Here is a 24051-nt window from a genome sequence, read left to right on the forward strand (position 1 = left end):
TTTCCTAGAACACATTCTAAATATGTTCTAGAACATGGATTGAGTGGGGGTTACCTGAGAAGTGGAAGAAACAGTGGTTTTATAATTTGGAAAAAGATCATCATGGAACTGACCCCCTCCTTCCCTTCTAGAGTATAGAAAGGCAACTAGTCTCACAACTAGACTAAAACTAACTCAACCCCCACCAAAACCAAAACAAATATTTTCACTCTTAAAGTTAAAGAATATGTTACTCAAAATATTAAAGGGATGTCACAACTAGGTTGGAATTCGCCACAAGCAGTTAAGGGGAAAAAAATAGTTAACTGATGACAATTCACTTATTTGATCAGATAGCCTTTAAATAGCCTTCAGAGTTGGCCACATAGACTCCGGGAGCTGGTAAAGAAAACAAGAGTAAACATTTTGTGCATCTTGTGGAACTTTTCCTTCATGCAGGCCAAAGTTAGATGATTGTAGGCACAGAAGAGCTGGATAGATGTGGTTTGACAAGAAACCGGAGTTTCAACCTAAACAACTGTGAATTTTATGCTCCAATATGTTTAAACTTCCTGTAAATGTTAAAGCTGACCAGGTTTCTCAAGTTTCCCTTAAAGGGAAGATTAGACCACAAGTGACAGTTACAATATAACTGTACATGTAACTGCAAATAATGATGGCTAGTAAAGTAGCAACTTAGAATTAGCTTTCAATCTTAAAGTTGATTTAGCGAAATAGCAGATTCAGTTATAAAGGTTCGGCCAGATAACTGACTTCAACCATGACTTTTCTATATTGCTTTATATACTGGATCATTAGGGTATGTTTATATATAACATTATATATAAATGCTATTATATATGTATATATGCTTTATATAAATGTTTAAATGTTATGCCATTTGACAAATATATCTTGTTTATATATAAATAAATATTTTGAGAAGCACCAGACAAGTGAGGGCTAACTTGAAGGTTACTATTTTAACCATTTAAGGCCCACAGGTTCCAACATGCCTTTAAACTAATCACCAATTCCCACCCTGTTGTTCTGACAAAGTTCTGCTGCTGGAAGAAAAGGTAACTCATTCATCTGCTTCATTTTCTTAAGTTTTTCTTGGTTCTGTTTCCTGAGTGTAGAAAAATCCTGTTGTTTAACTCATTTTCAAATATCAGGCCAATTAATAGGTCGCTGGCAAGTCAGAGGAGCCTCTGCCTTTGGCTTGGGGGTGCCCTCATGGCCAATCAGTTGTGCAGAGAAATAAAGCAGTGTCACTCAGCATAAACGTTACCTCCCAAGGGTGCTTTATCAGTATGGTACAGTTGCTTAAGAACACTGGGTCAAAAGCCATATGGTTTGGGGACCAATCCCAACTCCTTTACTAGCCTGGTGAGCTCGGGCCATCATTTAATTAAACTTTGATTTATCTTGTTAACAGTTGTAATAATGAGGCCAAAGTCACAGAATCCTTACAAAAAGTAGTAAGTTAATGGAGTAAAATGTTAGTATAGCACCCAACACAGAACTAGTATTTGTTGAACATACAAATATAGGTAGGGATAAGTGCACAGTTTTATATTCATGTATATATGCATATATATACACACATATATGTTTACATATGTCTTTAAAGTTTTCATATGTAGTAAGCATTTTTCCAATGGCAATAACTTTTACATTTTCTCTGTTGCCTATTTTTTGAAATATGCATTGTATTTCTAGGTACAAAAAAATATATAAATTTTACAATTTCACTCTTAATAATTACTCTTTAGTCAAAATATTTTTTAAGCTATATCTGTCTAATTATAAAGTTTAAGAATGAAAAAGCAACTTTTAAGTCCTCCCATGTGACATAAGAAGTTATATATATAACTTTCTGAGCTCTTGCTTATCAGGGAATGTGTCCCAATTGCCTTTCCACATGAATTATAAGGAAGCAGCACATTAACTTCTTGAGTCACCACTTTTCTCAAGACTCCACTGAAAGCAAACTATCTTTTGCATTGACTACTACAAAGGAGAAGGGAGCCTGAACCTTGTTTCTTGATACTTAACCAGATATTTTAACTAGATGCTTTAATAATATTCTTGTAATTAAAAAAAAAAATGCCAAAACATATCCGGAGGTGGCCTTTATTGATTTCAAATCTGTACATGTGCATGCAAGCTGACTTTTGTTATGTTGTTCTTTTTCACTTGATATGATCTCCTGTTGATCAACACCTGAAATCTCATGCATCTGCCATCTTCTTCCTCATTTTTACGTCTTTGTCTTTGGATTCTGGAAGAGCTTTATCTGTGTTTCTCTTTTACAACATTAATTTTCTTTTCAGCTATGTTAATTCTACTCAACTGCCTCTCATATGGATTTAAATGTGCCATTATATTTTTAATTTCTTTACAATAATTCTTGTTATGGTTTCACTCTCATTTCATCCCATCCTACTGTCTTTTCAGCTTATAATCATCTAACTGCTTTTTTACCCCTTTTTTATTAGGACCATGTATGTTTTAGCAATGAATCATTGTCAGAGACCTGTTCTTCCTTCAAATCTTCGACATGATCTTCCCTTTGTTTTATGGAGCAACACTTTTCAGTAGGCGTGGCTCTATTTCCCCTGGTTTTTGATCATGAACGAGACCCTCTTCTTAGAGGTCTACCCAGACCTGGTGTTTGCTCTCAGCTACTCTTGATCCACTTGGATGCAGGTTTCAGATCTACAGTTAGTTGATCGGCAGGTGGAGATGAATTAGTTCCTAGGCCGATTTCCAATGTGATTTTCATTTCAGTGTAGTTTTGCTAGCTAAAAGAAAAACTTCTGTATTCACTGACTGGCTTTCTGAGGCTCTGTATGATAGAGATCTCAAACAATACTCAAACCCTCAGTAAACACACGTCTTTCTGACCTGAGCTCACCTGCAACACTTTACTTCTGTGGAGTGAGAGTCTCAGGATGTGACAGTAAGAGACCTTATCCCACCCTCCCAGCTCTCCCTGGCTATTTCCTGAGTTATGACCTTCTACTCAATAAAAAGGCACTGTTGCGGGAGACGAGAAAGGACGGGAAGAGCATTCTGAGGACAGCCATCTTTTTGAATTATTGAGCAGGGGAGATGGGTCTGCCTACCCATTTTCAGGTGGTCAAAATCTATTCTACTTATGTTTTCGAACCTAGTTTTGCTGAGTTCATGGTGGATATCTCTCTAACTAGTTACAGTTTTTACAATTGTTTAGAATGCAAGTGCTTTTCTCTACCTTCATGGAGACTCTACTGTGTCAGGACTATCACGCAGAAACCTTTTTAAATCAGAAAACATTTAAATAACCTTTTCAACTGAAAAAAAAAAAACATAAGCAAAAATAAAAGCATCCAAGAAGTTTTGTCTTTGAGAAACTATCTCTGTGCAATGTCACACTGTCCTTTTAAACACCTAGAAATAAAATTCACCTGTGCCTTTGACTTGCCCTCATTCACCCTCCTGTCCTTGGAATTCAGGTAACAGAATCACAATGTTTGTTATAAACTTGGCAGTAATGGACTTTCCTGAGAAATAAAGTTTGACATTAAAGGAATTTAGCCATTTAGCTAGTCTTTTAAAATGGCATTTACTGCTAACTTTCACAGGACTCAGGTACAAGACTTCACATTCATTCGAGCCAACTTGAGATTTCTTGTATTTATAGATTCCAAGCAGCCACTATCCACATGCCAAAACAAAATTTTTAGGCTGGATATTCTCAACTCTTTGGCTTTTAAGCAGGTAATAACCAGCCCATGTTCTAATTTAATTAAAATGATATAATTTTGAGTCAAGAATAAGAAAATTTGAACTCAGGGAAACATTTGAAGCAGACATTTAACTTCTTCAAAAATAAAAGAAATGGAAGGAAAATCATTTATTAGTGTTACTTAACTTTGGAATATCTGATCAAGGTATATTTCTTCCTAAGAAAAGCTACATATACACACATATAACAGAACTGTCTTAGTTTCATGGTCTTGTCAGTCTCTTTCTAACTCAACCCTTTAATATATTTAGCAGACATGACAAATGTTGTAAATCATATGTAAAGCAAAGGTAATGTGCTAATGAAACTTCACAGGTAAAACAGACATAATCAAAAACCACCGGAAAAGCCTAATATACCTGGTTTCTTCTGTGACATAACTTCACAAAAGACTGCTTAACGAGACCTGTATTGGCTGCCTGCTGGAGGGTTCTTGAACTCTCTGAATGGATCCCCTTCCTTTTTAAATATTTACATAGTCGTCTGAGCTTTCATTTCTTAATCTGGAAAATGGTTATAATAACCATTTTCTCTGTAAGGTAGATGTGAGGATCAAAAGAAAAATATCTACAAAATGCCTAGCAGAAATGCTTGGCAAACAGTAAGTCTGCACATTTTTTAAGATGCCTTTTGAAAAAGGCGTTTTCAACATTTAAATAGACTCATGGGGAAGTGTGTGGAAAATGATGACAATATATACTTCAATGTGCGGTAACCAAATTTATTAAATCTCATTCCTTACATTCATTCAGTAGATATTCAATATTATTTACGAATGAAGTTATCTTGATCTACCCTCTTTGAATCTCTCAAAATAAAAAATTTCCTTTTTGCTACCTGAAAAAAACATGGTAAGATTTAAATTAGTTATGTGAAATACTTTGAAATTACAAATTCATAATGACACAAGTATTCGACTACGTTCCTGTAGTCAGGACACAGGGATAGAAAGGTATTTCAAATGAACTGATAAAGAAGTAACATTCTTAAATACTAAAAGTTATTTTTAAAAACAAGTGAAAAATGAAACCGGTAATCTGTTTAATGCAAATTAACAATAGACTGTCTTATTAACAAGTTTAAGTAACTTTGAAAACTGCATTTTCCAAAACCCAGTAGCAACTTGGAACCAATGCCAACTACTTGCTGAGGCCATGGCATCTTGTGCTGAGCCTGAGGGCACTTCGGCGTCCTTCCTCAGAGTAAAGCCTAGAAGATGATGATGATCACCTGACAGCCCTGCTGGCTTTACAAAGCAGCCTTGCCTGATGCCTATGCTAATGTGTTACCTCTTGGGTACATATTTTCATACTTCTATCACATAAATTTGAAAAAGTGTGAATAAACAAACCTTTATAACCTGAATAGACAAATGTAATAATAACTATCACCCTCCACCAGCCTTGAAAAATTCAACAAAAAACCCACTAGACAAATACTTATGATCTCTGAGCAAATATCATGTCAACAGATTTAGTTATACCACACAGGTGAAGTACAAAGATATTTGATGAATATCTTTTAATTTGCTCATGGACTGTAACATGTGAAACTGGAGGAGTCTCAAACCAATTCAGATGTCAGCAATTGCTGACTGTCCATCAATAGAGGCAGAGCAAAAAGTCCCATATTGGTGAAATATGTCTTAAAATCATACAGCATGTCAATTCGCAAAAACTGATTTGGCACTTCCATTAGTAATAATCCCACAGAACAATCTCTGATCACATCTTGCAATGAGGTCCCGTGAGTCCATCTGCCCAACCATCCTAGCTTCTCTCCATAAGACTCTTCCTTCTGACTTCTAGGTTGCATTACTGGGGAAACACTAGTACTGGGAGCTTAAATTTTCTGGGTTTTGTTTCTCCAGCAATTCTTATGAGTAGGAATGGAGAAACTTTTACTAATCAAGTGTCAGTGAGAGTTTAAAACAAAAGTACAGCCAAACTCAGAAGAGGCAATATCTACTTATTTTACAATGGAGAATACTAGGATTAGAAGAGTAAAGAAATTTACATGAAGCAAAGCAGAGTGGAATTTCTGGCTCAAATAATATATATCATGGAAAATTATATTTCGCTAATGTATAAATCTTTACTATCTTGGATATCGGATTTAATAATCAAATTACAAAGGTTCTCCAACAATACAGTGTACTAAAATCAGTCAGAACTTCAATATGGATCAAATTATGACAGGACAGAAAAATCTATAGGCACTGCATAATATAAGCTGCTAACTGAGAATTGGTAAGTAGATGAGTACAAATATCTCCAAGGAAGAAATAGTCCAGAGAAGATATTCCTGAAAACCATAGCCATACTTAAGGTGGCATAAAAACACTGGGAGAAGTTCTGCATGAATAATTAAACAGAAAGATCTGCTGCTTGTTACATTTTATCAAAACATTTTAACAATGTATACTGTATGAAATTATCATGGTAGAAACAAAATATCATGGTCCCTTACATAAATTAGTAAGTAAGAATAACTCACTTGTAAAGTACTCTTGACAACATTTTGTTAAATGACATTTTAGGGAATTTGTACCTAAGTAATTCAAACAAAGTTCTAGTTCCCGTTGACCTCCTCTATTTAGATTATTTTCACTGAAAGGCTAAGAACTATTTTGATATTGAATGGTATAAACTCAATCAAGACTTCAAAATATTATGATACAATCCATCATGCAATTATCCTTCTCATTTCGAGTAATCACACCAAATTATTTTCTGTTTTAGCCATCAAACCAATTTTATGTCCTTCCTCATGGAAATTTGTCACCAAAAAGTCACACATATCTGCAATAGCCAGCTATTGTTAACATCTGTTTTCTTTTACTAAGAAAAACCTGGATATGTAAATGGCATCATGTACTTGGCATTCTTATTTGCCAGAGGTACAAAATTCCCCCCTTTTTGATAGTACTTAGCAGATGTGAGGTACCATTTATTGTTCAATTTCAGAATTTCGAATGTTCATTTTCTTAAACTCAATCTCACTGGAGAAGTGCTTATCAATCAAAATTTCTCCTGTTTTAGACAAAGATGTATTCACTTAGAAACCAGAAAAGACTTACATCAAAGTTATCAAAGAATCTATTGAAACTAAGCTAGAAAGAAAACACTTTTAGCATATAGAGTTCTACTTTTATGACAATTTGATTAGTGTATCAAAATTAGCTTCACTGCTAGTAAACAAAATAGGTTCACTCCACTTACACGGCTCTGTTCAAATAAGAAGTGTGAGGCCTTTTATTTAGGTTTTAAAGATATAGATATTGGACCCTTTGCTCATTTTAAAAAGAGAACACAAAATAGAAATCTCCAAAGCCAGGAGCCTTAATGAAAGCATCTGAACATATATCTCAAGTAAAAAATATATATATAATTTGCACATGTGTAATTCATGGGAGCCTGGCAGAAATCTTTTCCTCAAATAATTCATATCTGTTACCATGAATGTAACTGTGACTACAACTCCAGGAAAGAGAACATCGAGTCCTTCACTTCAAGTAAGAGACTGGAGGAAGGCAGGAAGAAGGTCTTCCTTCCTTTCTTCTCTGAGAGCAGTGGGGTGGGGGTGGATGTCTGGGCGCTCCCTGCCCATCCCCATTCAGGGTCTGCCTGCTAATTCCTAACCAGCTTGGCCAGCTCAGGGCAGAAGCTTCCTACTAAAATGCAGCAAATGTGAGAATCCTTTCTCTTGTCAATTTCTTTTTCTTTCTTTCTTTCTTTTAAATAACGGTGGATACCTAAATTATTCATTATGGTTATTTTCTTGTCTCTTTCACATTTCTAGGAAAAATAATTAAAATTAACGGGAAAAAGGTCTTAAAAATCAGGAACTTAGTTAAAAAAATAGGAACACTGGTGCTCATGAGAACTGTGTTATAACATGCGACTTAAAACGTGAGCAATGTATTCTGTAATCATGAGGTTAGGCTCATCTGATTTTATCAAAACTTATGATCACATGTGTTTTCTCTAGACCCACTTTAATCAACTATATTGGTTATATCTTTCAGAAATGCATTTCATTTTGTACTAAAACACAAAGGACAAACATTTTTTTTTCACATCTAGGTTAAAAAAAATCTCTAGAGTTCTGATTAATTTTTTTTGGTTGGTCAGAAGTTAGACAGGGCTTCAAAGGCCCTTATCTCAAAATATCCTATAAGCAGCCTGGCTTTCTCACAACAGCAGAGCAGGGTCAGTGCAGAATGGGGAGTCAGCACCAAGAGCCAGTTGTCTTACCCCCATCACTCAGGGAGCTTTAACAAGACAATCCTCCAACTTCACAGGAGAGTTTCACTTAAATAAGAGAAAGGGTTGGGCAAGGTATGACAAGGCATATTCTGTACCAAGACAGATTCATAAAGGTAGGAATTTGTGATGCAAAGCAAATTACTTTCACAGGTACTATTTCTGTGAAGAACAACAATACATCATGACCATGGGGCTCAGCAAAGGTGTGTAATTTGGGATCAGGCTGCTATCTTCTGTGACCTCTGTACAGTGTCGTCAATTTACACGATTTATTATAGCTTTGCTTTCTAGATGGGGAGTGACGACTGAGGGACACTCGAATACTGAGTGTGAAAAATGTGAAAATAACATGGCTAGGGAAACCATGAAAGCAAATACAAATTGCAAGCTTTTTTCTTTTCTGTTTAGAAAGAATTTCTATCACAATGTAAAACAGGTCACACGAAATGCCTGCTTTATGTTTTATATGTGAAACCAGATGAGATCTGAGACCCACTGTTCAAACTGTAAGATGGAGAAGGGTGTGTAGATGGGGATGGACATGAATTATAAACTCATATTCATAAGTGATCTCTCAAGTTAGCAGATTTCAATGTTACATGCAAACTAATATGGTCACAGATTTTCACGGGTGTAAATATTCTGTATTAACATGGTTTTAAATATAGGATCTTAAAATCCTGTCTGGAAAAATAGCCCTACTGGACGGCTTACTTATGAAAGGGAGAAGCACATTTTCATTCCCGTCTCCTTAAATATCTACCTCCATCAACTCATTTCTTTGTGTGTGAGATGAAATACAGAACCACAGTTGAATGGGGATGTATAAACAGAAATGAAATGACAGTGTCTGAACAGCCTAATGCAGAAAGAGCTAGCATACTGTCTTTCATTAGCACGCTTCTCCTAAGGGGCAGGAAATACACCCACTTTGGACACCCATCACAGCCCCTTCGCCTGCACAAAACATGGAAAAGGTTCTCTCCAATGAGGGTAAAATAGGGCTTTACTGGATTGTGGAAAAATAAAATGTGACACTCATATCAAAATTTTTGCTCTTATGAAAAGGGAAGAAGATAAAAGCTGAGGTGACAGGGCAAAAAAAAATCTGTGCCCAAGGACACTCACTGACCTTGACACATGTTCTACTCACTTTGCTTAAGTGGCTAACAGAACACACCACGAGCTTAATATACTTTCCCATCAGCAGAACTACCTGTCCGAAGAATGAGGTAAAAAAACAAACAAACAAACAAACAAAAAAACAGTTCTGGAGACAGAGCAGGCAATGGTCAATGCCAAGGCTGCAAGATTCCTCAAATGTAAATGATGTGTAAAAATAAACCGTGATTTCAAAAACGGGATGGGCTGTTATAAATTTATGTGCCCAAACACGATATATAATGCATGTGGTTAATTTCAAGTCACCTGAGATATGAAATAGCTTGATGAGCTTCAATAACAGGTGTTTATCTACTTGCAAGGAACCTCCTGCACTATTCTAGATACTTGGATAATGGAGGGACAACCAAGATCCCTGCACTCATGGAGCTTACAATCTATCAGAGGAAACAGGCAATACACAATCAATGCGGTAGGTAAATTCTATGACAATTTAGATCATAAATGCTTTGCAAAAGCAGAGGGACAGATTGCCACATAAAAAAAGGTGAGCAGAGCCACCCTCCATTAGAAGAAAGGTTTCAGCAAAAAGGGGAGCAGGTTGGGCAAAGGGATGTCCCTAAGGGCTTTCCAAGCAAAGGGGACAAAGCCCAGCCCTGAGGTGACAGGGACAGGGGAAGGCATTAGAAGGCAAGCTGCATCTTGAGTCTTGATTTCATCTTTCAATCCTGTTTCCAAGCACAAAATTAGGACATAGTTCACGTTTACTAAATTACTTAAATTCCAATAGATACGAGATTACCTAATACACATACTTAATCCAAACTATAGGCTAGGGCTTTGTAAGAAAACTGCACAAAATGTAGTGATGAAAGGTACATTTTCTGGAGAGGAGCTGTATGTCAGATTTTCAAATGGGTTTTGTGCCTCTCTTTCTCCCAAAAAGTTCAAGGTCACAGCTTTATTTCTAGGAACATATAGGGAAAGTGGAAAAGTGATTTCTATTTTATAAGGAGGGACCTCTCACACAGGATCTACTTTGGGCCAGAGTCTAATGACGATTTTCTTTTAAAAAGAGAGAAGGTAGCAAGAGCAGAGTATGAAGTGCACATGATTGGCAGGCAGGAAGTTCTGAGCACCCTGTATCCCCCATGCTCACTATGGGGTTTGGCCAACTGTCTACAAGACACCAGCTCAACAAAAGAGAGCTGCATGTAGTCCTTAGACCTCAGAGGTAACCTTCTAAATAAAATAAAGGCAGTCAAACATGAAAAACAGGCTAAGTCATGTGGGAGAGTAAAGGAGAAAAAGGGCTAAAGAATTCAATTATACTAAGAAGAGAAAAGAACTATCCCTTCTTGCCTTTGCATACTTTGTCACTGCAAAAGCTTTTCAAATAAATACATACTTAGGCGAAAGAAGTCAGAGTCCCATAGGTTCCAAAATATAAATGTGTCCTTAAAACTATTTTCCACATCAATTTGACATGTAATAAGAAGGAGTGATAAAATCCACATTTCATCAGAATAGTATTTAAATGAGAATACAAGATTAACATTTCTAGAGAATCTAATTTTGAGTACTATACTTTCTGCCTAAACTCACTAATGCCTTTTCAACCCTTCAATTACTCCTAATTTCTCATTTATATTCAGACCTGATCTAATACTTTAATACATGTTATCATGGGTTTGTTTCTTAAATTCTGCTAAAATTTTTCATTTTACTCTACCTTTCTATGATTGTTTAAAAAATTAAAAAGGTATTAAAAACTTCAATTTTTCCATATTACAAAAGAAAAAAAAAACATTATAAAAGAGTTTAGACCTAAAAAGAAAAAATCATTTTTCTTAAAAGGAAAGACTTACTTTCTTGTATACTATGTCCAAATAAAGTCACACCTGACAGCAGTTATGAAATGCAATTTTGTTTAGAAATTATTTTTACAAAATCTTTTTGTCACTAGTCTTGACAAGTTACCCCTTTCTACCTTTTAAATAATCTTTTCTAATTCAATTCAGATATTTTTATGATTCTGTAATTTTTTGTATTCTTGGATAAATTAAATCACTTTTCCTTTTGAATCAGCCTACTTAGAATGAAGTGTTTCTAATTAAAAATACGTAGTTTGGTGGAAAAAATCAACTGTCTAAATACCTTCCATGTGCCAAGTGCAACTATGCAAGAAACACAAAGGTTGACAAAAATTACATATATATATATATACACATCAAAATTTTCTGATTAATCTACAAAAAAACTAAATTTTGCTTTTGAACAATATAGCAAACCATATTATTTGGACATTATTATAAAGTATGATGTAATGTTTATGAAACAAGTATCTCTTTTGTGTCTGGCAAGAGAGGGAAAAGCACTTCCCTTCAGGCATTCTCAGGAAATTCTTGGACTTTCACAAAATATTCCAAATACTATTATTACTCTAAGCTAAAAGGCAGCTATTGATCCTTACATTCCACTTCTTTATTCTTGTTACCTCTCATCCATTATTCCTAGAATAAGCCAACCTTAAAGAAGGCATAATAGTATCAGAATCTCTTCCAAAAATACATTGTAATACCACAGTCAGTTCTAATCAGTATGTAACCACTGCCGTTTAGTCCACACATTTTAAACATATCTTTCCATACCTTCTTAGCCTCTGAGGAAAAAAAAAAAGGATTACAGGAAGAATAAAAAAGGCTTGAAATTTACTAGTGAGGAAGTGAATTGACAAAGCTGATAACAGCAAAGCTGAGTAAAAGGCTTGTCACTGTGTGAAACTGAACAGAAAAAGACAACCTTAAATGAACAGCTGTGCACAAAACTCTGGTGTGGGACCACCTCCAATAAACAATGAGTGGGTTTTGAATCAATGTGGTTTCCATTTAAGAAAAGTAGTCAGTATTTTTTTTTTGTTCTCATGAAGGCCAAGTACACTATAGGCACTAATGCTACAAATGACATTGCCCATGAAGGAAGAGAACTCCCTCTACATCTATACTAACTACAGGATTGGGTTTCAGCTGCAGCCACAGCGTTCTTGGAGAGGAAATCAAGAGGTAGACACCAGGTTATAAAAACAATGGTTTCTTCTCCGCTGAGTTTTGTGGTCATTTTATTACTCTCTACATTTTTCCATACAAATCACATTAATGTTAAAGATACTTATATTAGACTTACCCTCTACTTTTCCCAAATGATTTAGATATGTAATACCAATTATAAGAATAAGAATGCAAAAGGTATTTAATTCAATTCAAGGACAACTACAACAGTAGTGTTTAAAGACACTCACTAAGCAGGTTCTCAGATACCACCTCTTTATTTTATAGCCCTCCGCCCCACAAACACAAATTTCTAGCCATGTAGTGACTGACCAAGCTTTTATGCACCATATAAAATTCATGTAAAACTGCCAAAACGACTTCTCCCAGAGCATTTTAGCTCAACCCAAACCTTAAAAAAGGGGGGGGGGGCAGTAGTGGTGGGAGTCATTAAGCAATCACTCATCAATACTGACCTTGTTGCTCACTTTCTGCTTCAGGTTTTGAGGAACCTGGTGCAACAGGAAGCGGTCGAGGTGGCCGGGGCTTTGGGGTCGGAGGCGAGATTTTTTTCCTTCCAATATATTCTACATAAGTTCCTGGAAAGTCCCCTCTCTCCCCCGTGGTTTCATTATAGCCATTTAACCAGCCGATTTCTTCAGGCCTGGCTTCCTGTCCATCACTGAATCCAAGAGCTACTAAGGACCCTTTATTCACAGTCAATATGTCACCCAAGTGTAAGTCAATATCTTCTTCTCGTTCCTTTTTATAATCATACAGTGCTCTATATTGGTACCCCTCGGCACTCATGTTTGCAAATCTGTGACCATGCAACAGATGAGTCTGGTAACTGAAGTCTAATTTTACGTTTCTATGGAACGTGAATTCAGAGAGTATGTTAAGATTCCTAATACGTGTCCAGCAGAGGACAAAGGACAACTCTCCAAAGGCTTAAGAAGAAAGGTGATTGGCCATTGGCTGTCCATCTGTCCTCCATCAATGGTGTGACTGAAGACAGGGCTCCACTTCCTCTGCAGGCCACAGTCCTCCCACTGGCTTCCTTTTCAGGAACTTGTCAACACTTTGACTCCAGGCTGACTCTCACAGTGAGGCCCAATCCTTTCTGACACTCTTGTCACACTATCCATCTGTCGTCTGATTTTACTGTTGCACTCCACATGCGAGCTTTACCTAGCAAAAGAAAAACAAGACTTATGAATGAACATCACACTTTGCCATCTGTGTGAATTTGAATTTCTATTTCCATTCAACAAGTTCTTAATCAATTCGGTAGATATATACAGTCCAGCGTGTTATACATGATATGCACAACCTATTTTAGTGACACAGTCCCTGCCTTCTATGAACACTGGGCAGGGGTGGGAAGGGTGTTGGCATGTGGCAATTTCTCAGAGTTGAGACTAGTATACAAGAAACTGGTACACAGTAACACTAGGTAAATGTCAGGAGAGCACAGACACTATAAATGCTATGGAGTTCAAATGAAGGACAGACAACATCTAACTGCATAAATCTGAAAACAGAATGGAATGTGTGGCATGACCTTTGGTACAGAAGTGACTGAGCAAGTGTTCTGGGAAGAGCTACAACATGGAGCTCAATCCCTCTGGAGCCAAAGAGGGAGCATCGGATCCTGGTCAGAAAGATAGGTAGGGGTCGTACGACTTCATGCATGCCTGTGCTGAACTTGTGAGTCATGCAGACTACAGTGGGGAGCGACTGAGAAAGCTTGGAGAAAGGGATGCAACAGGGTCAGAGCTGCACCTGAAGAATATCAGTCTAGTCATAGTGCATAGGAAAGCCTGGTGTAGGAATAGAAAGGGTGAGAAAAGCTGTCCAAGGTGCACTGCAGTGGTCTGGGAAAGTGGTAGCAGAAGGTATGGAAAGGGGAGGACTGAAGTGAGAGACATTGCACAGAAAGCGTGTGGAAAGTGGCAATGCTGAAATGAGTCGAGAAAGGGGGAAAAGGTGCCCGATGCTGTGTTAATAAGGAATATTTAGCTACCAATACCAGGCAAAAGGGAAGCCGGGAGGCCTGGTGGGCTTAAGGTGACACTGGTCATCTAAATGCAAGCATGCCTATGGGTAGATAAAACCTGGTTTGTGATTCAGGAGAAGGAACGCACTGGAGAGTTGGTAATCAGCTGCAAATAAGGCAAGGCTGAACTCAATGGGATGGAGGAACTCACAAGGAAAAAGGTTACAGTTTAAAAAATGACCCCAGGATTAAACATTGAGGCTCAGTGAATGCAACTGAGAATGTAGAGTCAAGGTCTGGAGACAATGCAGTATCCTGGAAACAAGAGAGATGAGGATTCAGGTAGGAAAAGGTGATACCTATGACTAAATCCTGCAGAAGCCTGCAGAAAAGGGAAACTGAGGCAAGGCTCTGTCCATTGTGGAATTATCACTGACTTCTGAGAAAGCTAGTCTAGTAGTATTGAGGATAGTAACTAGAATTTTAAGGAGTTAAGGAACTGAAGAGGAAGTAGAGACAGTTATACAGATTACTCTGTGAGGACAGCTTAGTGGAGAAAGAAATGGGAAATGAAAGTTTTTTTTTTTTTTTAACACAGTTGAGGCAGAGGAATTAGAGTCAAAGACTCTCAAAGAGAGTTAGTAAATCAGTACCTGCACTGTCAATACAACAATGTGCACACATACACACTTTGCACTTCATTCATCTCTCAACATTATCTTTATTATAAAGATTAAAAGCAACCTAAAGGTTTCGGTTAAGGTGGCTGAACAATAAAGCAATAAAAACAATAGCCACAAAATTATGATGTGCTATATCAAAGAGTGCTTGTATAAGTTTTACAGCATGGAATACTTTAGAAGTTTAATATTATAGACAGTCTTCAAGGGTAGGCATCTAATCACAGATTAATTGCTACGTTGGCAGTAGAAGTGTAAAGAATTCAACTTTACATGGTTAAAGCCTCTTAGCTGTAACACAATAACACTCTTAGGAGAGTTACATATTAAAAGAAGCAAAAACAAACACTGGAAGTCTTTGTGTGGCAAGAATATTAAGCTGGGATAGTATTCTACTTTGTATTTCAGGTATCAGGAAAAAAATTAAAGCGACTATCAGAGTGTATGAGAAAAATAAACTATATTATGCTTGAAGACAGCCTCTCCTTTTGCTAGATTCCGAATCCAATTAAATATTCACTGCATAAATTCACACAAAAATGTAGAACTAGCAAATCTCATTTTTAGTACTAATGTACTCTGTACAAACGAGACACAGAACTCTAAAGAACATGAAAATTTACATATCCCTAAATGCCTGGAAACCAGGCAATATGCCTAAGAATAATTTAATTCCTCCAAATCTGCCTTGAAATTTTTGTTAGCTTTTTCTGGCAATGTATGTCTTTTTGGGGGGCGGGGGGGGAGCCTCAACCAGTAGGCTGGTTGATCTTTCCTCCAGTTGCTACCTATGGCTTCCTCTATTTCAACAACCCAGTGGGCCAGTTTGGTGAGATTCTTAACAGAATGGAGAGTATAATGATCTCTCTCTCCGTTTCTTCCTCTCTCTTTCTTTACATAGCCCTCAGCAACCATCGTTGGTCACTGCATACCTATATGTAGCTATGCACGTTCCTCACTAGGAGACAATGTAGGAGAAAAGGCTTTGTGTCTGGTCAAGGTATTACAAACCTGAAAACCAGGCTATGTTGGCCTGAAGCTAAATTTGTGCAAGGAGAAAAATACCCCTGAGGAACGTGATGGCTTTAATAAGGCCAAACTCTAGAGTAGCAATCCTGGCTGCATGTGCCAGTGACCTTTAGGTTTCTATAAATTCCCTCCCCCCTCCCCACCCCCGCCTTTACCATTTTTTAAGAAGAACACTACTTTCTGTGTAATAAGAATCCTCTGCAGAACTCTCAGACCCTTGTATGATAAAAAGAACCCCAGATCTTCTACAACTGTAGGATTGGATGAAGAACACACCATTCCTGTCTTCTGGGTCTCCACCATCAAGGTCAGCCACGAAGCAGTGCCAATTAAGTGGTTGGAGAGCAATGCTGTAAGAGAACGGGGAGTGCTGACTAGTCATTTGGGCTGCAGCTGGATGGTGTCCTATAGGGAGGTACACAGCACCCTTGGCTAAGGAGAAGGGGCAGGCACTGTTACCCTACTACACACTTTCTCCTGGCTGCCAGGCCCATTGTAATGACTGTTGGTGGTGGTTGTCATCGTCTGACACTGGAAACTATACGTATACTAACCTATTCGATTCTTTTCCTTCTCCTACTCATTTAATACTTACAGGGAGCTATGTTCAATCATCATCATCTAATATTTGTTGGGAGCTATATGTGTATTAACACGTTCAATAATTGGGATAGTCATCAGGTAGGTATTAATAATTCTCACTTGACGTAGGAAGAAACTGAGGTGCAGAGAGTTTAGTGTCTTGGCTATGATAACACTCAGCAATTGAGAGATGGAACCAGAATTCAGATCCAGGCGGTCTGGCTCCAGAGCCACTAGTGTTACTGCCACCAGAACCTACCGCTCAAACTCAATTTGCTTCAATGCCTAAGGACAGCCCAGATATGTCCACAGGTCAGCGAGGCAGATTCCTGGCCCATACACTCTCATCTCTCAGATTAACCTTGAATATCTGCTTTTTACTCTGCAACAGCAGCCTTACTGATAGTGTTTGTGACTCTTTCACAAACACACCTGCACAAAAAGAGGCCATTATAACTCAGCAGCAGTTCCATCAAGTCTAAGACCCAGCCTCTTGGACCATGCAAATTTTTTTCCAAAGAGACTTCATTAAATTGCATCCTTGCCAAAGAAGTCCATAAACCAGTGAATAAAAATATACTGAGCACAGCATCACTTCTAGAAAGCGGTCCACTTCTGGAATCTGGCTCATTCCTGCTCTATGAGCCTGAGCTTCTGCCACTTGTATCCTTCTCAGCATCTATGCCCCCTGTAGCTATCCCAGGCTGCTCACTGCTCAGTTTCTGAAAACTCATGGCCCCCTTAGGCATGTGAAGTATCAATCCAGATAGTCAGAAGGACTATCATATTTAGAGGACTGACAAGTTCTCTTTTTTCTTCTTCTTCAATTCTCTACAGGAATGCAGAAGACTCAGCAGCCCAAGGCATCAGCAGTGTCTCTATAACCCTCCTGAGATCAATGAAGCCCAAACTATCCAGATTGGCAGGCTGCTTGCTGCCCATATTCACAAGATTTCACCTCCAATTTCTCCGGTTACAAACGGCTGTCCATTGCACTATTTCCACCCAGAGCTAATATAATTATTCACAAAGTAAAGGTTTTTATATGTGGATAATGTCCACCATTCACAATTTAATGTTTCTAAATAACCAAGACAGTTTTGATATCTAGGTGCCAAGCCAGTACATACATGAAGTTACTATAACAAAGGGTCTTTATAAAGGAATCTTATGAACAAATAACAAATTAACTTATATAACATTGTATGCAACAGTTCAAAATTTCCTTAAAGGAAATTATTTTGCTCTTGTCTTTCAATCCGGTTAAAGACCTGCAATACCATTAATCAGAAGTGTATTTCCTCTCTCTGCTAAGATAGTGAGCAATTCTGATTTTGTTCCTTAAAATAAAGTTGTTTCTGATGCCTGACAAGAAATAACCATGACTTCTTAATGTACAACTGCTTGAGAGTAAAATTTCAGTTTAACCCTCTAACCTGCAGGCATTTTGGCAAAGACTCAAACAAAAGTCTTTGAAAAGTCCTCTGACTTTGTTGACTTACTCCTTCCCATTTTATAAAGAACGAGGATTTAGCAAACTTGGTGGGAGGCAGGAATGAAGGATATTTTAAAATCACTTTAAATCAAGAATATATCCTCATCATATGATTCTATCCCGTGATAAAATTAGCAGTTTGGCACGGAGACCCAGCACAAAATGGGTCTTCAGTTTCAAAGGCTATGGAGGCATTCCTGGGCCCCCAGCCCATACTTCTTTATATTCCATCTCTCCATCTTTGGTGTGCTAGCTCTGAGTCTAGGGCAAGCTCCCCACCTAAATTCACATAGTTTTTAAAAAACAAAAATCTTAATTTAAAAATCTTTTCACTTTTCCAATATGGTATCCAGGCAATTATGAAAATTAAACTGAACTAAAGTTAAAATTTCCTAGTTAACAATGAATTTCGACTTAAAATGATGGGCTCGGGATAAATTTTATGGTATACAAATTTCATCTCAATTAAAACAAAATAAAAATGATAGGATCAGATTAATCCTGAAGTCAAAGTCATCAAATGTTTCCACTCATTTTCAAGCCAACTAGAATGTGCTGCCCACTGCCATGCTTGCTCAGGGCTGAGTCCGTGCTGTGGGGAAGCAGGGTGTCTAGATTATAACTACTGTCTGCAAGCCCTTTTGGGGGACAGGACAAGCCCAGGTGAAAAAAAGGAGGCAGGGCTCTCCAGAAAGCTAAGTGATGGGATGGTGCCAGAGCACTCACTACAGGAGGGGCAGAGGAGAGAGAGATCTAGGCCCTGCTGGAGGCAGCTCTTAGTCAGAGGTCATCATCCAGGGGCAAGGAGAAAGGATGATGCAGGTGTTCACACTGCGGCTTCCCGGACCTGAGAAACATCCTACCTCCCCGAAGAGTCCATTCCAGTTCTCTGCATCATTACTGAAGTGATGGCCATAGAATGAGAAGACAGAAGTAGATAATCTAAAGTCCCTCCTTTTGTTAAAAAACAATGCTATTTTGTAAAATTCTTAACAAGGTTAGTATAAGCACTCAGCTTCAGATTCCAGTAGCTGATTCCCCATTGGTGCCTTCAGATTCCTAATCAGTGCCTAGATTTCTAACCTTGGGCAAGTTACTTAAGCTCTGTGAGGTACAATTTTAGCATCTGTGAGGCAGATTCAAACAACAAACCTACAGGTCAAATGATTATTATAAGGATTAAATGAAATTGAATATATAAAGCACTAAGCTCCATGCTTGATAATTGAGCTTAATATAATTAAAACCAACACAGTGCTTACTATGGGCCAGGCAACTCTCTCAGAGTTTTGCATATATCAGCTCACTCAGACCTAACAACCACCCCAGGTACAATTATTATCCCCATTTCACAGATGAGAAAACAAGCAGAGAAGTTAAATAATTTGCCTGAAGTTATATAGCTAGTAAATTGCAGCTATGGTATTATTACTGTTGTCACTACTATTATTAGTAGCACTGAATGCACTTACTGTCATTTTTACAATTCACATTTGAAACAGGAACATTTGCAAAAAAATTTTCTTTTTCACTGCCTCTAAGTGCTGCAAACTGTTCTAAATGAATCCTGAAGCTAGACAAAATTTTTAAAAAATCTCTGCTGTCTCCTAACTCCTTTACAGAGTAAATAGACAGATAAAGACAAAGGGTGGACTTTGATCATCTAGTTCTTTTTCTAAGTTAGAGAGTGGCTTACCAGAGTTTGGGCCAGAGGAGACTGAGAAGGAGTCAGGGGTGTGTGAGTGTGGCGTCAGGCAGGAGGTAAAGTTAGGGGACAACTCATCTCCAAAAGGGTTGAGTGGCTGCTCCCTAGCTGCCCTCAATGAGAAAAGATGACAGCGCTAATGCAATTCCCTAGGTCCTGAGCTGAGCCCTGAGTCCAGACCACTGGGTGCCCAGTGAGAAAGGCCAGGGGCATGGCACAATGGATCAGGTACCTCGCTTTATTATTCACTCCACCCACAGGTGGAGTCACTTACATTTTTGCCAGACTCCTGTGACTTAAATAATCTTGAGGGTGATCATTAACCTGAAAATTATTTTGACTACAGGTGCCTGTGGGTATGTATTTGACTTACTTTAAGGAAAACAATGCTGGGAAGATAAAATCTCCAAAGACGTTTTTACAGTAGGGTTTTCTTTTTTTTTTTTTTTAACATAATTTATAGTATACTCATTCTACCCTTTAAAAAAAAACTAATATAAGTTTTTGAGTAATTATAGTCTATTTTTCAGTTAATTTGGTGTAATGTACATGAAATGACTTTTAATTACCACTCTTTTAGACAATAATTCCAATAAGAGTGTTGGCAGAATTGTGGCAAGTAATTTTATGATGGATATCGGTGCAGGAGACGGGAAAACGCAATAAATAATATGAATATTTTAAAAACTAATTCTAACCCAAGATATTGGTTAAAAGGTGCTTCAACAATTTATATTATGCCTTCTAAGGTAAAAACTAAATTGATAATCTCTTCCTTCTAGTCATAAGTAACTTTCTCACCTTCTGAGGGCTTCACTGAGATACTTCACTCTCTTGCCTTCACTGGCAGATCCCTTTGCCTTCCAAAAGAGGGAGATCTATGGGAAGCCTGTCTAAAATGTAGAAAATACCAAAAAAAAGTACTTGCCATTTTCTTCTGCATTATGTATGCCTCAGGTGTGAAAAAATTAAAAGTCAAAACCTTTCTATATCTCGGCTTTCTATATCCTACCTGACCATAAATTAATGTTTTTAAGTGTGTTTATTTACCAACTCTTCATTCAATAAAACACTTTTTGCAAATTGCAAAAGGCAAACACAATAAAAGTTGAACTAGATCTGCTCCTGTTTAATGAGCACATGGACAATCTTTCAGAGTGGATGCCTTTTTAGAATACTCCCCTAAACTACCTAAAAGAAAATTTCAACCAACAATATTAACCTAAAAATTACATGCATTCATGGAAAATTTGATTAAAGGTATGGCCAACATTTTTAACAACACAAAATTTGGGTTAGGTGGAGTATGTCTGTATTTAAGGTACTAAACTCCTGAAATCAGCTGTGCGACTGACATTCCCAGCAGACACTACCATCACTGCTGTCGATCACCTTTAACTTAACTGCATCACTTGTTTCCCAAAACCAACCTTATGCCACATGGATTTCCTGATCTTAATAAATTTAACTTTCAAGAAATAGCTAAAGACAATATAATTAATCCATGGGAAGTGAAATGCTTTTTTTACATTGGCTATCAGGATCACAGATGTGAAGACAGTGATATCGTTTTATGAAAAGCAGATAAAACAGGAGATAGTAGTGTGTACATGGCAGAATTCTGTTATGCAACTGACAAGAACCGGTCCCAAATCAAGATAAAAGTTAAAAAACAAGTGCACATGACAGTTTGAAAGCCAACATCAGAAACCTAAAACTTTCTTCCAATCATAAAAATCTAAACACCTCTATGAAAGAAGTATGACTCTAATACCTACTTGCAACTGACATGTACAAGCTGCAGAGGCCAGCAGTGATATAACCCAACACTTTTGCAAGGCGGACAGTCTCCTTCACCGGTCTTTTCAGTTTAAACTTTTATTCTGAATCAAACACACCTTCCCAAACTTAGAGGGATGCACCCTCCCCCCCAATCGCTCTTGAGGTATTTTCCTTGTAACCATCAAATCATTTGCTTCCCAAAGTTTAAGTAACTTTTGTTCCTAAGAAAACTATCATCTACTGCTTTTAACCTGTTTATTTCAAGAACAGTGTAATCTGTCAATAAATTATCACGAGGGGGTGTTTTTATTTTATTTTTCAACAATAAAAGATGTTTGTGGCTTTCTGTGCAGAAGTTACCAAATTCCCAACGATTTACACCTTGAAGACCCAATACTCTGATCTGATAGCCTGCCTGGAAATCAATTCTGTCCACTTCTCCAATCTTTTTTAGCTAATACCTCAGCATGTTCGAAGTTGCCAAAATGCAACACAAGCTGAAGAAATATTAAAACACAATTCCACATAAAGCCTGGGTCAATAAGCTTTGTGAATGTACCCCCTAACAACGAAAACTTGCACCTCATCACACTGAAAGGACAATCTCATGAGGCATTCAAAACCCGGAACTGTTCGCTTGCATTGACTGACAAAGAGGAAAAGAAAAGAAAAAAAAAAAAAAAAAAGCCTTATCGCTTCTAGTCATAAAACCCCCCATAAAACTCAGACTCTGATACCAACAGCACTGCAGCTCCACCAAGGATTAACGATGGAAGTGAAACCTTTCCTATATATTAACAGTACCCGAGGAAGCATAAGAATTTCCCCCAATCCAGTTCACACACATTTCTGCATTCAACATGTAACAGCCATTCCGCTCACACCCGTACATTTCATACTCCAATTCTGGTTACCAAAGTACATTTCTGGACTGAAGTGGTTGGCCTGAGCTTTTCTCTTCTCTTTGTCTTGTGATTTGCAGGGCAGTTTCTGCCCTTGGGAAGTGAGTGTTAGAACTGTGGTTTCCAGACAATTCCCCCAAGATCTTTCAGAGGCGGCTTGCAAGCTCTTCCTCTCCCGAGCCGGCTCCATATTGCTGGACAAATCCCACCAGTCTAGCCCCGCGCGGCAAAAAGCTGTATTTCCGGGCTGTTTCAAGACCCCATTAAACGCGTCTCTAGCAACCTGCACTGGCCCGGTGGGCACTAGACTCCGAGTTAGGGCCCCAGGGAGCAGCCGCCCCAAGGCGCACTTCCCCCACCCCGGAAGAGAAAGGAGGAAAACTTCAGAGGGCGGGGGTTGGGGGTGAGCTCCGAGGACCACCGCGGCCCCGTCCGCTCAGGCAAGAGCCGGCCCAGCGACCCTGCTTGCAGCTGGAGGGCGCGGAAGGAGGCATCGCTCCTTTCCACTAATGCAGAGGCAGCGGTCAGAGCACTCTCCTCTGGTGAAGGGTCCCGAAAAACTGCAGCAAGGCGACAGTGGGGACCCTCATAAGTGTACGGTGACGGAGGGTTGGGGGAAAGCCCAAGGTCGCCTGCAACTCTGCGGATGGATGCGTCCAGGGGCATGCAGAAACCAGCTCGGAAGTTGGGCAAACGGGAGCCAGGAGGTGGCCGGGAGCGCGCAGGACGCTGGCTGAGAGCGAGGCTTCCAGCTGTCCCGAGGACGGGAGATGCCGGCAAGCGGGGAGGACCGGCGGCCAGTCGCTTTCCCCCGGCTCCACTCTGCTGAAGGAGAAGCGGCTGCTGGTGACAGGAAGAGAGTGGCGACAGCCGCGCACGCACGCACCGCCTCCCCCTCTCGAGCGCACGCACCCGGACCCGCTGCCGCCGCCTACCTCTCCAGCCGGCAGGCTTCCTTCCTCTCCTGGGCCTGGGCTGCAGCGGCGGCCTCCTGCACGCACGGCTCCGACACGCCTCTAACCCAGCTCCAACCCACCGCGGTTCCTGATCCGAGCTCGCCGTCTCCAACCCGCTTGCCTGGCAGCCTCGCCGCAGCTGCCTCTTCCTCCAACTCTGCTCCAGCTGCTCGCGACTGCTCTCCGTGCGCCTGCAGCTCCAGCGCTCGGCGCCGGCTCCGCCTTTGGTCCGACCCCTCAGCCCCGCCCCCGAGCCCGCGCCAACCAGCGCCCGCGTCTCCGCCCCTCTCCGCTGGCGCCGCGCCCTCTGCCGCTGCCACTCTGGGTGCCCGCCCCCAAGCCGGCGGCCAAAGAGGGGCGGAGCTCCAGGCCTAAGGACCCTTCCTGTCACCCGGCTAGCCTTCCGCCCCCGCCGCGGGGATGCCCTGAACAGCCCGGTAGCTCGCTACCTCGGTTGTGGAGCGCTCCGGGTCTGCACTCTCAAGGACCGCCAACCTGCTGCCGGGCGTCTCCGGGAGGAGAGGCAGTGGGGCTAGGGGAGGTCGAGGACAAGTTCAGACTTAGAGGCTGCGTCTCTGAACCGAGAGTCTTGAAACAAACCCCAGCCTCCTTCGAGCCTCCAGCGCCCGCGGCACAGTGGCTGGGGCAGGAAGATTTGGATTCCAAGGCTCGCCAAAACGGGGAGGCCCTGCAATTCCCGGCCTTGCCAGCA

The 24051-nt window shown here is 39.5% G+C and overlaps 1 protein-coding gene across 2 annotated transcripts in view; it reads right to left on the bottom strand.

Annotated features, from left to right (window-relative positions):
* The window catches only part of PIK3R1 (phosphoinositide-3-kinase regulatory subunit 1), an 83595-nt gene extending 60054 nt beyond the window's left edge, over positions 1–23541 (bottom strand). Inside the window, exons 1-2 of one of the 2 annotated variants that reach the window (XM_016122124.2) lie at positions 23319–23541; positions 12686–13400 (exon numbers count right to left, since the gene is read on the bottom strand). In XM_016122124.2, the coding sequence (XP_015977610.1) occupies positions 12686–13019 (334 nt within the window). In that variant the 5' untranslated portion in view covers positions 13020–13400; positions 23319–23541. The remainder of the gene's footprint in view (positions 1–12685; positions 13401–23318) is intronic. The other variant, XM_016122125.2, reaches the window with a different exon arrangement.
* Between the last annotated feature and the right edge of the window lie 510 nt (positions 23542–24051).

Source organism: Rousettus aegyptiacus, unplaced genomic scaffold, assembly GCF_014176215.1.
Source record: "Rousettus aegyptiacus isolate mRouAeg1 unplaced genomic scaffold, mRouAeg1.p scaffold_m13_p_8, whole genome shotgun sequence".
Lineage (NCBI taxonomy): Eukaryota > Metazoa > Chordata > Mammalia > Chiroptera > Pteropodidae > Rousettus > Rousettus aegyptiacus.